Source organism: Rhipicephalus microplus, chromosome 6, assembly GCF_043290135.1.
Source record: "Rhipicephalus microplus isolate Deutch F79 chromosome 6, USDA_Rmic, whole genome shotgun sequence".
Lineage (NCBI taxonomy): Eukaryota > Metazoa > Arthropoda > Arachnida > Ixodida > Ixodidae > Rhipicephalus > Rhipicephalus microplus.
Window position 1 is genome coordinate 172164706 of NC_134705.1, and position 16132 is coordinate 172180837.

Genomic DNA, 16132 nt, shown 5'->3' on the forward strand with positions numbered 1-16132 from the left:
CTGCTGTTATAAACCTGTTATATGATTAATTGATAACCTGATAATTATGAGTTAAACACAATTATCACAAGCCCAAGGGTTTACTTAAAATATCTTGCCACTCTAAAGGCCCAAAACTTCAATTATTTTCTTCTTTAGAACAATGATGCTTGCAAGTATGATTCTTTGCTTTCCAAGCTTGAGGAATTGCAGAAACATTAATGACCTGTGATGTATTGCCAGATGTATCCTTCGTAGACTGCCTCTAAAAACTGCTACAAAAAAATGAAATTCTTCAGAAACCGTTTCTTTCCCCTGATGGGATGTTGACTAGATTTCATAACATAGATTCAGTGTGCGGGAGCCGATAGCACTTATAGAACAACCAGATAAGCTAGTGGGCCTACTACTTTAAACTCCTTACTTCCCAAGAGATGATTTGCTCTTTTTAAAGAGCTTGTGCAACAGCGACAGCGCACAAACTCGTCCGCGCATACTCACAATCGTCTATGTTTTTATTCAAACACGGGTCGGAACTGCGCAGGCAGCAAAACTAGTGACATCAGTGCAACTGAACAAGAAGACAAACATACAAACAAAATACCCCTGTGATTTTTAAATAGAGCAATTCATCAGACTAGATGCCAAATTCAAATATGAATTGAGCCCCTGAGCCCCCCCACAAGCCCGTCAAACATGCGTTCTTTCACATCTCGGAAACCATCCACAAGGCCACTTCTCTCAACGCACTGCATCCAGCTAAACCTAGGCATATCGAACTCTAACGCGAAATACACTACAATGCCCACTACAGCTGTCATATGTGAATGTGGCAAGAAGAAGTACGTACAGCACCAGACATATTTTAATCTACAGTACCGTAACTTTTACAGTTGCAACATGTGCAGAATGTTAGCTCGAATTTAAATGTCACCGAAACGCTTTGACACCGGCTCCGCTGAGATTTCGATACTTTTGCATCAGCTTAACATACGTTATGAGCATTTCTCAAACTAGATACAGCATAAGAGCGATCCTCTTTGACATGCAAGTGCACACAGTAGCGTTTTTGAAGTCTTTGAACATAGCCAAAGAAAAAATTTTCGGATGGGCCCAGTTCTTGAGCTTATTCAGAGTTCGATACACATAGGATCAACTGAGTGCAAGATCTTTTTTTTTCTTCCTCGGTGCAGATGTACCGAGGGTGCAGACGGAGGGGGCGCTGTGGCAGTGGTGGTTAGCAAAGGAGCTGCGAGGCAAACAAGTGTTTCTTCTCACTCACCAACGAACAAAAACACGGGAGGAGGAAGAAGAACGGCAGCCACTTGGTTCTGCGCCGCCGCACAACGTTTTGCGAGAGAGCCGCTTCGGTGCGCCTCCTTCTCTTTACGGGGGGGCACAGTGACTTACCCAGGTCAGGAACCGGCACGGCCCCCTACGTGACTGCACTGGATTCGACACACGCCGCGCGCTCGAGCAGAGACAGAGCCAAACGAGAATTGTAAAAAAGAGGGGAGACTGCTCACCTGCTCCGCGTCGATGACGACCGCAGCTAGAGCGATGCTCTCAGATGGCTGAAAAGTGCCTCGAGAGCTCGCAGAACCGAAGGAAAAGGCAAAAGACGCGGCATGCGGACATAGAAACATAAAAGCACGTACCTGTTACCGATGGTGAAATCCGAAAAGACGATGCATTCATGCACGCTAACGAGCACACACGCACACGAACGAAGAACGACATACAATCACCCCAAAGCGCACACACACCATTCATGAATGGAGCGCTACCTCTACAACAAAACAAGAATGCTGTAGCAGCCACGATAGCAATGCACTAAATCCAAATAATATAGCGAATGGCTGACAAGGAACAGTCTTCTACTACCACTCTTGCTCGTCGTTTTCACCAGATGCTGTGCGACCAGTACTAGATCCATTGGCATGCTTAACAACCAACAGCATTTTACAGTGCGCATCTAAGTGCACAGCAATGAGTATCATCGAAGATTGGCAGGTTGCTTTCATACTTGTAGAGCCCTTGCATACCTACGATTAATCAAATGTAGAGGTGTGGGTGGGCATGTAACTTGCACCACATTGGTATTGTAAAGACTGCCATGTATTATGAAAGAGCAGAGAGTCCAAACATCACATTCACTATGCGCAGCTCTGACTTGCTCACAAATTAGTTGCTCAAGTTAGCAAGGTGGCACCTCTGCAGCCTGTATTGACTATTTTACAGATGGTTTGAGTGCCATCACATGGGGCTGTTAACCTTCGTGTTTTGTATCTTTAATGGCTAAACTAACAGTGCTGCAGTAGACGCATATGCATGAAATCGTTTTGGTTGGTGCACACGATGTTTCATGGCCTTATATTAATCTAGGTTGCGATACACAAAAACAAACAAACAAAAAAAGAAAACGTTATCCAAGATGGCAACGTCCAGATGCCAGATGCCTCACAGACATGGTCTATAGGCGACACATGCGACGCGTTTAGCTGTTTTATGCGTAGTTCTGTAATCAGCCATAATGAGACATGATCATCAGCAGCCTGACTACTCCCCCTGCAGAGAAAAAGTCTCTCTCACGTTCCAGCAATCAACCCGGACCAGTGCTTGCTGCTGCCATGTTGTACACTCAAACTTCTTAATTTTATCTGCCCACCTAACCGTAGTCTTCCCTCCTCGTGTGTCTGCTTTCTTTTGGAATCTATCTGCCCACCTAACCGTAGTCTTCCCTCCTCGTCTGTCTGCTTTCTCTTGGAATCCAGTCAGATATCCTCAACGACCAGTAGTTATACTGCCTATTTACTAGTAGTGCCTATTCACTACGTGTTTAGCTCATGTCCATTTCTTCTTGATTTCAACTATGACGTTCTAACCCATTCGTTCTCCGACCCAATAATAAATATACTATTGGGGTTTTATGTCCCAAAATCATGATATGACTGGGAGAAGCCCTAGTCGAGGGCTCCGGAAATTTCAACCGTCTGGTGCTCTTTAACATGCACTGACATCGCACAGTACACGGGTCTGTTCCCTCACCCACTCTGCTTTTAAATTGAGGAAGACGCAGCAAGCTGGGAAAAGGAAAATGATATGCATAACCTTGCGAGACAACAAAATGAGGTATTGTACGACTAAAATGTACAAGAGAGCATAATGTGCTTAGCCTTGTTACACACGCAGCAACTACAGTGGACTCCCAATAAACGAAACGCACTTAAACAAGAATGCCTCATTAACGGGACTAAACAAGCCTATATGGCTTGATTTCTATGTGTTGCGCAGTAAAATTCATCGGTTAATCGAAACAGTGCTTATTGGTCACTTACGGTTACACAACACAAACTCTAAACACAGCATAGACTCGCTCATGCCAAAGGTAGTCTCACAACCATGGAAATACCTTGAGATCGAGGCAAGCCATCTAGTAGCCATTCTCGCTTGTGGCTGTGGGAGCCAAGTCGGCGAGTCAATTGTGCGTTAGGCCTATTTGTGCGACGAAATGCGGTAAACCACTGTGTTATTTCAGCCTGATGGAAAGGAAGCGGCCACACTATACAATCTCGCTTCAAAAAAAGCAGCACATTTTTCAGGAGCTCGATCGAAGCGGACAGCCCAAGATGGAAGTGGCGAAAAAATACATCCCGAAATCGACGCTGTCGCGGATCTGGAAAGACGGAGAAAAGATTGAAGGCTCTGTTAAGAACGGGACCTTTACATCTAAATGAATGCGGATGCAGAAGACGCCTTGTGAACAACTAGAAATGTTCTTTTTCTGTGGTTCAAGCGTGCACGGAGTTCCAATTTGTCCATAAGCGGACCGATTCTCGAGCAGAAAGCTCGAGAGATCAACATGCGAATGGATGTTAAGAACTTTGTCCTAAGCGACGGACGGTTCAGCCGCTTCAAAACACGCCATGGCCTAGTAAAGCGATCTCAGGTGAGAGTGGTGCAATCAACAGGGACATTTGCACCAACTGGCAACAGGAGCGGTTTAAGGAAATTTTGATGAGTTTTGAGCCACAAGACGTCACACCGTCGACGAGATGGGTCTTTTTATAAGGCGCTTTCATCAAAGACTCTCACCTTCAAAGGCGGAGCCTGTAGTGGAGGAAAACGCAGTAAGATAGAATCACTGTGCTGGTGGGTGCAAACATGGCAGGAGATGAGAAATTGAAGCAGTTGGTAATAGGAAAATCAAGGCACCCACATTGTTTCAATGGCGTTCGATACTTTCTCGTTGCGTACCATGGAAACGGAAAAGCGTGGATGACCATGGCCATTTTCAAAAACTGGCTTTGGGAGGAAGGCGCAATATTCACAAGGCAAGGCAGGAAGACAATAGTTATAGCGCGAGAACAGAACGACGACAAAGAGACAAGAGGGACACAAGCGTGTCCTTGATGACTGCCCAACCCACGGTCAGGTTCAAGTACTCCAAGCCATAACTCTGGAGTTCTTGCCAGCCAATGCAACGGCAGTGATCTAGCCAATGGATCGAGGGGTTATTGAGAACATTAAAGTTCATTACTGCAGACAATTGCTCTATCAAATACTGCGTAGAGCACGCAGCGGGAAATGCTACAGCATAGATTTATTGGCCGCCATCCACATTTTGGCTTGTGTCTGGGAGCAAGTGAAGGCGGCAACAATACACAGATGCTTTCACCATGCTGGATTTCAAGCGCAACAAAGCAGTATCTGGAAAAAGAAGAAAGCCCTGCTGATGTCGGCATTGAGACAGTATTCAGTCAGGTCGTACCCATTGCCCCTTTCACGCTGCAGGACTACGAATCAATTGATGAAAATGTTCGTACCTGTCGTGAAGAGACTGCCGAGGAAATGATTGCCGAAGTGCAAGAGGAGGATCAACCTTTCAGCGATGAATGTGATGACAATACTGCCAGTGCAGTGGTGCCACCAGACCGACCAGCTAAACAGGCTGCTGTACTTTTGCAGCACTATTTTGAGCATGAGGCTTGTCGAGAATTTCGAGCTAGTTTGTCAGGCATGGGTGCGTACCTTGTGAAAAAACAACTCAAGCTTGCCAAACAAACCACTTTTCACTCCGTTTTTTTTTTTTTTCTCTCCTCTTGATCCTTATGAGTAAGGTGAGGTTTGTGCAATTTGAATGAAGGTCTTCGTTCACTAAACAAGTGTACTTTGCTTAAATGAAACTTCCGATAAATGGGACAGTTTTATGGATCCCCTTTGAGTTTTGTTTAAAAGGAGTCGACTCTACAAGACCTTGCACACTTTCTGTACACAAATTTCTTCTGATGCAACGAAGTTAAACTGCAAAATCCATGTAGAATATACGGGGACACACGAGACACTGTTTTGATTTCTATTTCAGGAATCAGTGAAAGAAAGCAGATTGAATTGGTATGACCTGATCACATTGCTGTGTACCACTGTTCTCGTTTTCCTATCACAGATGTCACTGAATAGACGTGGTGTCGCATACGGCAGCCATGACGTCTCCAGGCCCCGCTACTGAATCTGGCGTACACAATATCCAAAAAAACCTAACCTCTAATAGTGATGGCTGTTGGGAAATACCGTGGAGATGCAGAGTTGCGCACCACCCAGGCTAGCGTCGGAAAATACATTCAAGATTATGCACAGAACGTGGTGCACCACAGAACTAATACAAGAATGCCTCACCGGTGTGGCATATAGTACCTAATGAAAACTCGCATATTTCTATGATCAGAGCACTGTTTTTGCTGGTAGACACTTTCAAGTATTCTCAAGTATTGACCTATCAATGCAGCCTAAGGTGGTGTTTGCCCTTAGTGTGCACTTAGTCTAAGCATAAAACTCCGGGCGTAGACATTCAGAACTATTCATAGAGAGAACAAGTTATTGATGTGCAAACAGTTTCAAAGAACAAGTTCAACTTGAACGTTCTGCTTGTAAAACGGGCATGCACACACACACAGGTAAGATATGAGTTGAATGCTCACGATGCGCCTGTCTCCAGGTAGAAGCATCTTAGCACATTATGTGCACAGTAGTAGCAGTAGGCGATCTGCTGAATGCTAGGAGCAGCAAGTCAAAAAGAACTGTCATGCAATAACCCTCGCTTTGCATTTCACCAAGTACAACCTTGATCAAAAAAAGGAAAAAAAAAATGAAAGGCACTCACTACAGTATCGGAGAGATTTTCCACTAAAAGTAAGGAAAAGAAAGAAAGGAATAGACTTGGATTAAACTCAAGTTATTGTTAAATGTTAGCTTACAGTAGCAGTTCAAGAAAAAAAAAAAATCAGCTACTCCTGTCGTGATCAAGTGACGTCGAAGCATTACAGGCAGCCTCACAAACGCGGCTTCTTTTGTACTAAAATTCACAAGCAGCCGTGCAGAAAATATTTGCACTAATATGCATATGAATAGCCAGCTAACTATAATGAAGATTTGGTTATTCCTCTAGCACTACAACAATCACAAAATGGCATGCACTCTTGTACAAGTGTGCCATTCATCTTTACCCACAGGGAGCCTGCCACTTGTGTAAGGACATCCTAACCAATAACCTTCATTATTAAACACTGCTTAATTTTAGACTTCACCCTTACTGGACAAGTTGGTGCAAAAGGCAGGGACACACAAGAATGAATACGAAGACCAAGTGAGCACTACTGAGCCAACCGTTTATCAGGTCTTCATTCTTGTCACCAACACGCTACTTACTCAACATAAATTTTCACAACCTCGGCCAAATTTTCGGTTCCTGTATTTAGGCATATGGTGCCTTTAGGCTGACTTACTAGGCCATAGGTTCAATCAGTCAAAAATGCAATTGCTAAATGCAGGAAAACGAAGCCTCAAGCAAGCTAAGGCCAGTGCAGTTAAAACCTCATCAAAAGAACCTCGACACTAGTACTAGGAGTATTAATAATGACCCAATTAACACTAAAAAGCACAAGTAATTGAACATGCTTTTTAGATGTAGTAAGCGAGTGCAGAAGAGCAGACAGGGGAGCAGTGGTATTCTGAGCCCACTGTGTGCCCAAAAGAACAGGTCATTTGATTTTCAATAATAGTCTCGTATAAGCCCATGTCTACTAGAACCAGTCTCTTGACTGGTGTTGGTCAAGACAGCGACTGGTGCGAAAATACTACTACAAGTCAAGAACTTAACGGGCTACCATAAGGACCGGCACTATTCCCCATGATGCTAATGGCACTTATATGGCGAAACCTGCATTGTGGCACAAGCCAGTACAAGTCACAGTATTTAACATTACTGGCAGGCAAGTACCATTCCAACACTGATAAAACACCCTCAGCGATGGTACTAGCATGGTATACAAGCAAAAGATGTATAAGAGCTTTCAGAGCATTCCCAAAGAGACTGGCAACAACATGCCTGATGGAAGATTCTGTTACTGTACTCTCAACCACTTGAGTGTACTCCTGGATAGTATAATTTACCGACATTTTGAGTACACAAAAAAACTCATTTAACCCTTTACAGCTGAGTGCCGCAAATTCGCGACATACTGCAAAACTTCGAGCAAGCACATCACGAAATGAGTGCCACCTTTATTCAGGTACTCATGGGCAACGTAGTTTTCCTCGCAAAAAATATAGTGCCATTTCGTCTATGTTACTTTATGCTAGAACCAATTGTTTCGCAAGTGATGGCAGTTCGTGCAACAGCTCTCACTTTTTCGTTCTTTCTCGCCTATGTGACACAAGTTCCATCTTCAATATTTTGTTTATTTGGTGTGTACGCACCTACAAGGTGGCACGCGACATGCAACGTAGTTATGAAGAACGTCTTTCATTTCAAAGTCCCCGCTTCTGTGGTATATAGAGAATTCGCATCGTACATAAAACCATGCTTTAATGTCGCATTTTAGACAATATTAACAGTAAAATCATTTAAAGATTGCTAATTAAAGCTGGAAAATATTTTTTTCTTCATTTTGTTCAGCAGTTTCATATTTCAGACATTAAAGGGTTAAGAAGATGCAATACAGACAATGCTGCCCTGCTTACTCTTCGAACTATGCAAAATACTTTGTCAAACAACAATGGCTGAGTTATTACATGCACATGCAGCCATTCAACATAATCCAGTCACACAAACCCAGATCACCACTGTGCTCATTTCACCGAGGAAAGTTACAAGTGCAAGTCCCAAGTGCGAATCCATGTGCAGTGCTCAAACGACAACTTCGTGTGACAAACGTGTGCTTTAATCAACAAAAATAATGGGTGCACTTAAAATATTACAGGACCTGGCACCACACGTGCTGTGGAATACCAAGAGCTCAAAGCGACACCGTAGTAAAAGAATGCGACTTGGACCAACAGATTATTCTTTGAAGATTTCATTGTCTTCCACCTCATGATTACATATTCTTTAAACAAAGATAAAAGGATCATGGTCAGATTTCCATTCTGAATTTCAGCATATTTCCTCACTCATCAAGCTTCAGCATGTAGCACAAGTGGTACTTTTGGCAGTGTCAAAGGATAATTTATATGAAAATATTTGTTTTCCTTTATTGTTTTTTAAAGTGTTGGCAAACTTCACTAGTAGTACGAGGCAGGGGAGCCTGTCACCTACCTAGATTATCAATGAAATCTTAATAAGTCTACAGTAATTATCATGGTATTAATTAGATGACATTAATTAGGACATTAATTATGTTTCTTCTCTCTTTCTCTTTCTGCCCGCTTCTTTCTCTCTTTTCGTTTTCGTTTTACCATTCTGGGCTTTTCTTTATAAGCCACAAGCATCGAGTTGCGGTCTACCTGGATTGCACATGCATTGTGTCAACCTCAATGGGTGTGCTGGTCACAAGCCTTTATTCCACCAAAGTACTAGGCGATACAAAAAACTGCCCTCAAACTAACACGATTTCTCAAATATACCTCACTAAGCGTAAAGGGTGTTTATTAATAGTTAGTCCTAAAATGCAAGAGACAATAAAGAACGAGTGCTGGTCGAGTTGCTGCATTGTACACGTTGGGTGCTGCTTGGCCTTTTGGCCACGCCAAACAGCAGAACGAAAAGCTTAAATGGCTGAGAAGTTAAAAGGCTAACACGTCTCATGGGCACAGTTTCAGCTAATTCGGTGTGCAAGCGTATCTTATTCCTGAACAATTCTGTTTGTGGATATGCCCTATTCCCCATTTAGACACGTTAAAATTTACTGTCCCCTACTTCACGTGAACGCTCGACATGACCCCTGAGGAGTATGACAATGATTGCGAGTTATAACATGCCGGGCCATCAGTAACCTCACTTTGAACAATCCGCAGTTTATTCGGAAATGATTTAACTGACGCCAGCGCCGCGTAGCTTTCGGTTCTGTCGCAGAGATTTTACCACTGCATGCTGACCCAAGCATACCGAGGTATTAGTTATAGTTTACCATTAGTGTGATAGCGGCAAATTAAAGAATAGCGTTACCATGGCACAAACGTTTTCTGTGGACAGTGCCTTACAGTTTAGCGGGATGGCGTTTACGTGCCCCAGCTGAGACGGTAGCACCACCTATCAGAAGGTGAGTAAGTTAAAGAACAGTTAAAAGGAAAAAAAACTAGAATGCTTGCCTGTGTCACCGTGCGAAGCAATGTCCCAAGTTTTGCTAGCAATAATAAAAGTTAAGAAATATTAACCCTGTCCAAACACGAAAACATTTATGTTGCAGACTTATTTACATCAATCTTGTAGTTAGGCTAAGAGACAGAAACAAGAAGCTATCTCAAAAACTACGCTAACTTATCCATAACACTCAATTATCGAAGCTAAGTGAAGACAAACGAAGCCATTTTAAACAGTCATTTATGGCAAATGACGTAAATCTTTCAACTACGCCAAAATCACTTCAAAGCGGGCATCTGAAACCACTGCCATGTTATGTATACTCCACTGCCATGTTCTTATGTATACTAACTATACCACGCTAATACGGTAACATTAGATCTGAAAAATACCGTGTGTACAGTGAGCGGTACAGGTCACGTACGTTACTGCGCATGTGCACTTAAATCCCGCTATCCCCATAAGCCCGCCATCCCACTAAGCCTGGTAAACTATAACTGCATATTATCTTGACAAGAGCACGGAGCGTTTAACGGCTCACATTAGTAGCACCAGCCCAGGCCAAGCTGCCGAGTGTTTAAGTTAAGCTTGCCGACTGTACATCATGACAAAACAGCGAGTAATTAGTTTCAACATATCTTACTAGTGGTCTGTCCTTTTAACATTAGTGTTAGTACAGATACCTTAGTATAATTGACAAAGCCCCATAGGCCCATAATCTGCACACAACAACACAATTTACGAAAAGATGTCGATACGGCTAGTGCGAAACAAAAAAGTGGCATAGGCATCTTCTTGTTGACTACTTCACATCAGTTTCTTACAGTGCATAGGATATGCCACATTTTTTTTTACTGTCAAAAAACTTGTGAGCAAAACCAGTTTGTTCCTAATGCAATTCAGTGAAATCTCATGTTGTGCAAAGTGCGTGAGCGCCAATCCAAGGCAACCATTACAGACGACAACTCCCCTAAACACTAAAAGAAAACTTGGCACGACTCCCACAAAAGCTCAATTGACCCTCAAGCAGCCAACACCTCGAAAAGAAGTGCAGATGCAGGTAATGAGCACAGCCAGGTATGGGCTTGCATTCCCGTGTATATGCAACCAAACCTTCACCTGAGAATAGATGAGAATGTGTGGAAAAGTGCAGCACTCCGAGCAGAGTTCGGAAAAGACCCACCGCCGACCGGGGGAAGTGCCACCGTTGGCATGAACAAAACTGTCACCTCCATATCAGACGATGCTTGAGAGTGTGAGTTGTGCAAGCTGTCCGAGTAGTCACCGAGGGCAAGCGAGGAAATGACCGGAAAGTGGGTCACGTGCGAGCCCGAGGCGCTCTGGTACGAGGCTATTTTCACGCTCAACCCTTCAATGGGGCCCGCGGCAGACGAGCCAGCAGGCCTGGCCGCCACCTTGCGGCGCAGGCGCTGAACAAAGCTCCCTGTCAAGGAGGGGTGGGGTAAGGGCGTGCCACATATTAAGGGAAAATGTCAAAGAAAGCAAGAGGGTTGCTCCACCGTTAGAAGTGTCATGCAGTGCTCCAGGAAAGGAATGTACAATGCCCGCAGGTCACTTCATACTTTAATTGGTATTCCCCTTTGCTTTAAGTTGTCTCGCAGCAAATCATCACTTGACTAGGCAAACAGTATTTCACTTCCTCGGGGGCAGTGCTAAACAACTGCTGAAATGAACACCAAATAAGGAACTAGGAGCATGATACAGTTAAACCTCAAGTACACACTATTTCACAGACTAGTCACAGACTAGTTATGCTGCAATTATATTGGGCTTTGTTAACCTTGTCATTTCTTAACAATAAAACTAACAGCATATACACATGAAAACAGTTGGGCTCGTGCATTTGTGCATTTCTGACATCATGCCCAGGGTACAATAAGATAATACTGATTTAGGTCGTTGTGCCCGTATGACTAACGTAAAATCATCTATACATTCTTGTTTCGTACTATTTCCCAGTGCTAATGTTCAAGACATTTTAGCTAAAGTGCTCTATGTTTCGTTAATTTAGATTGTACATTTTTCTGGTTACTATGCCATGTTTTTTCGAACCCCCAGAACTTATGAAGAAGATTCTACAATATGCTGTTGCAAGTCTACTCCCGCGTTGTAATAAGATGGCAAGCAACTACCAACTTGCTCAGTTTACTATTCTTTCCCATCCCACAAGTTACCTTTAAAGTTTAGCATGTTGCCTGTCATTGACATTTAATGAAACTGCACAAGACCTGAGCAAGCGACAGGCCAGTAAAATTATGTGGAACATAAGTTGGTAATCTAGTGGAAAACACAACCGGCTGCTAAACTTTCTTATTAAACAACTCTGTGCAAGATCGTTACAGCTAGTCAGAAATTGAGTTGCCAATTCTGGCTGAATGAATGGAATCGCCAGAAACTGCTTTAGAACGGCCCTCATGGTGGCTAGTGCAAGTCCAGACAGCCATTCCTGGGCCTGCTCATGCTTCTTTAGAGCAAATCAGCATTCCCAAACTCCCTTAAGGCATAGGCACGGTGACAGTAGCATGCGAGACCTACAAATGATGGAGGGGTGGTGGGGGTGGGACATGCCGCGACACCTTTCCCCAAGAGTCATGGAAGCGCTCTAGTTCGGCAAAACGCCAGCTGGCAGGGGCCACAAAAGAAGCCCCCCACAAGCTCTCCCACACAGTAACAGCAGCATCAGCAAGCATTGGTGAAGGACCAGCCAGGACAACACAAGTGCAAGCATATGAAAACCCAACCTGCAAACGACAAGACAAACGACACCGCTCCCGCCTACACGGCACAAGAACGCGCACACACACACAAGCAAGCATACGAAACTTACCCCACGAGTTCACGGTCAGACCAAGGTCCGAGGGCTGCAGATGTTCCGACATGCAGGCATCGTTACAGTTTGGAAAACGGCGCACGGAAAAGAGAAATGCATGTCTAAAAAAATAAAACCCGTGTCTCCCAACCCCACCCTACTTCAAAAACATTGCAAAATAAAATCAAAACATAAAAAAAAAGAATTACGGTATCCATGCAATTCAAAAGTTACTGTAGCGCAATGCAGAAGAAAGGCGACATGATACACATCAAGTAAGGTGCAAGTCTCTCGCCTTTTTTTCTCGTTGCTTTTCGTCGTTGCTGGCAGACAGTAATGCAGTTGCAGGGGTTCGCACAAGAGCTCACTTCGCGGGGCGCAAGAAAAAAAGAGACGACAACGGTGCGGTCGTTGCGCGGTTGAGAAACAGGCAGTCACTCACAATCCGGCCGTTGACGAAGGAGAAGAGAGCGCCAGAGCCGCTCCCAATGATGTGGTCTCGTTCTCGACACACGAGACCGGATGAGGAGACTAACCACTCCCACAACGAGTGAGAGAGAAAGACCAAACAGGACAAGACAGAGAGAAAGACAGTGCCACGCGCCCCGCAAGGGGGCGCGCGGGGGGGCTTACGTATATAGTATATGCAAAGACGGGGTAGCAATACTCACCAGGGGTCATCATCCTAGCTACAATTCTAGGCCTGACACAGTCAAACGAGAAGTAGCACGCTGTTGTGGCAGTTGGCCTGGTGATTGGGGGAATCGCAACAAGGCGCCACTTAGGCCAAGACGCGAAGGCACACACATTCTGTCTCTCTCGTTTTCCCCAACGCCTCGCTACACCACTTTAAGTGACCCCCTCCCCATTTCCCCAAATGCCCTTCTACCCCTAGAGCCCTCGCCATAAACTGTTCCTTCCATATTTCTACCAATAGTTCCACAAGCCATTATACTGAAGGTTAAGCCTCCCATAAAAGAAAGACTATTTGCCCATTAACTCTCGCTAAAAATCGAAAAAAAAAAAAACAAGCTACGGCATGTTAGGTTTCTTGAAATCGGTCAGCAATGAAATATACTGCACCTACATGCAAGCAAAAATTAAATACCAACAAAAACGCTTCCCCCTCTTCTTTTTTTTTTCCACTTCTGCTCCGAGTTGCTTCAGTTCATGTAGGGCAATTACTAAAACATAAAACTGAAGAAGTAGGGAAGAAGCTTCTGAGCCATTCAAGGTGTTTTTGAGGAGACAGACAGACAAGCTGAAATTCCTACTTCCCCAATTAAGTGTTGCTGATTACACACAGCTATGCCCAAAGAAAGAGAAAAAGGGTTAATTAAAGAGGCACAGTCTCCCAATGTGCAAGTTCCTTAAGGTCACATGTCCAAGTTAGAGAAGGAAGGTGGCAATGATGTCACAGAGTTCAGTGGGACAGAAAGAATGGCAATGAGATGGGAGCATAGGGTATTTCAGTGGGCTGACAGGCACACAAAAAAAAAAGAGATGGGGTAGGCCGGATGTTCGCGAGGTTGTTACACGGGAAAGGAGGACGGCTAACTGCGTCGCAAAGACGTTAAAAAACGCAACTCAGTGTAAGAGCAGATGCATGTATGGTTCCTTACCTTGTACGTGTCCCGGAATTTGTCGATCTCCCTAGTGATTAGGTTCCGCTTGTCTTCTTCAATGTCCATCTCATCCAGTTCTTGCATCAGACGATGCTGGAATCGGAACAATACATAAAAACACTTGAGCCCGGTTGCGACAGCATGCAGTATTAGGGACGAATAAGTCCCGAATTGCGTCGGCCCAGTAAAATGACGTCACAGTAGGCCTAAACGCGACAGCATCGTATAGAAGGAAAATTTACACGGGTAAGCTGTGAAACTGCAGTGATCATCACTGCCTCGCAGTGGCCTTTGTGCTCCTTCACACACTTTCATGCACTTGTGATAGGTAAAACAAGCTGAATTCCAGCGGGTAAGGATGAAACACTTTTTGGATGACTCTGAACTGAGAGAGAAATGAAGTGTCACAATCAGTGCAATGACGATCGTCGAACACGATCGTCAGTCGTCAGTAATCTGATGAGTGGCAAAGAGTTCCAGTATGAATTGTACCATTCACGTTGTGTGCACTATTTTACTGGAAGATTCTGAAATAATCTAGAAGGTTCCCAAACATTTGGGTGCTGTTTGCACATGGCAGTGGTTCAGTGATGGAAGTGACTTTTTACATTTTGGAGCATGCTTTGGAGCAGGAAAAGTGCTTTGGAGCAGCCAGAAGTGTTTTTGGAGCAGGAAAAAAATCCTAGTTTAAAACAGCTAGTTCTCTAAAAAATGCAGCATTTTGTAAATATTACGGGGGGACACGGGTCTCAAAAGGCCGAAAATCGCGAAAAAAAACAACGACTTTTTGAAGTTGACATTTTCGGAATCTGCAACTATTTTTGCACTTATCTGAGAAGATCCAAGCTTTTGGCGTCGTTATTTCTGGCACAAAATCAATTTATAACACACCCATGAGATGAATCTGAGCACATATCGACACTAAAGTCGCGCTTTTTCCACGCCGAACCGTTGCCGTTACACACGAGCTATCGTGGTCATCTTGGTCTCGTTTGAAAGGGTCATTCTTCACTTTCAATTTTCCCCCACCAGTCGCTCGCCTTGCTCATTGGTTTTTCAGCAAAAATGCGTCATCGAGAAGCACCACCGGGCGATTCTATTGGCTGCTTGGGGCACGTGACAAAACCTAGGCACCCCATTGGCCAAGTGGCGTTTTCGGCATCTGCTTCTTCATCATGACGCGCACGGACATGAGCCATTTTGTCATGGTGCTGTCAATTGCCTGCCGCAGTAAAGAAGTTCCTCGCCTCACATATTTTTGAAGCGGGTGTGGCGATCTATTGTTCGCTGTGAACTTCATAAAGAACCCCGCTGTCACTCAGGAGTCTGAGGATAGCAAACTCGCGGCGTACAACGGCGGTCGCCGAGTCACCGGTCTAGGCCTAACTCACGTACGAGCCCGTTGGTTGGCGACAACATCGCTGAAAGCGGCAATGTTTTGGAGCTTCAACAGTTACAGGACGGCAAGTAAAAAAGCAGAAGTGAAGCTACGAGAGATAGCAATTTTTGCAACGATGGAACGGAAGTGCAATCTTATTGCTAAACGCGACGATGCCGCGGGTTCCTCCGTCTGACGTGAACTGCGTGACGGGTTGTCAGAGTGGAGTTCGTCGCGCGTCGGCAAACAGAAAATCAATCCGTTTACGGTGAACATGCTTGCCGCCCGTGCAATGAAGGCTACTGGCAACAGGTAGAGTGCTTGTAACGACGCGTCCGCACCGATGAACATATTGCGCCGCGGCCTCCTCGAAAATGTGGAAATCTTACGTGAAAAGGAAACTAACACCTCGCTGCTTTTGGAGCCTTGAAATTAATGAGTGAGTGCACAAATTCGGTCTGTGACATCAACTACTCAATCTGGACAAGCCGGAAAACCGCTTTACTATACAATGGATTGCGGATTACGCATGCACATTCGTCACACATAGGCGTCTCCGAACTGATAAGCGGCCTAGTCGGCAGACGAGCACACGGCGACCACATCAGCTCGCAAGTGTGCCTCTGCAGAAAACATGCAGCGGGCATTGAAAAATCGCCATTTAGGCGACGCAAAGCAGGACTACATGCCTGGTGCCTACTGAGAAAGCTGAATTAGCAAATCATTGTAAATAAACAGCTTTT

At 44.5% G+C, this 16132-nt stretch overlaps 1 protein-coding gene across 5 annotated transcripts in view; it reads right to left on the bottom strand.

Moving 5' to 3' along the window:
• LOC119167152 (RNA-binding protein 25) overlaps nucleotides 1-16132 on the bottom strand; it is an 82435-nt gene that overhangs the window by 39519 nt on the left and 26784 nt on the right. For 3 of the 5 annotated variants that reach the window (XM_075867005.1, XM_075867003.1, XM_075867004.1), the window contains exons 10-12: nucleotides 14009-14104; nucleotides 12405-12438; nucleotides 10786-11000 (exon numbers count right to left, since the gene is read on the bottom strand). In XM_075867005.1, coding sequence (XP_075723120.1) covers nucleotides 10786-11000; nucleotides 12405-12438; nucleotides 14009-14104 — 345 coding nt within the window. Of the gene's footprint in view, nucleotides 1-6139; nucleotides 6163-10785; nucleotides 11001-12404; nucleotides 12439-14008; nucleotides 14105-16132 lie in introns of all 5 variants that reach the window. The other 2 variants (XM_075867006.1, XM_037418590.2) reach the window with 2 other exon arrangements.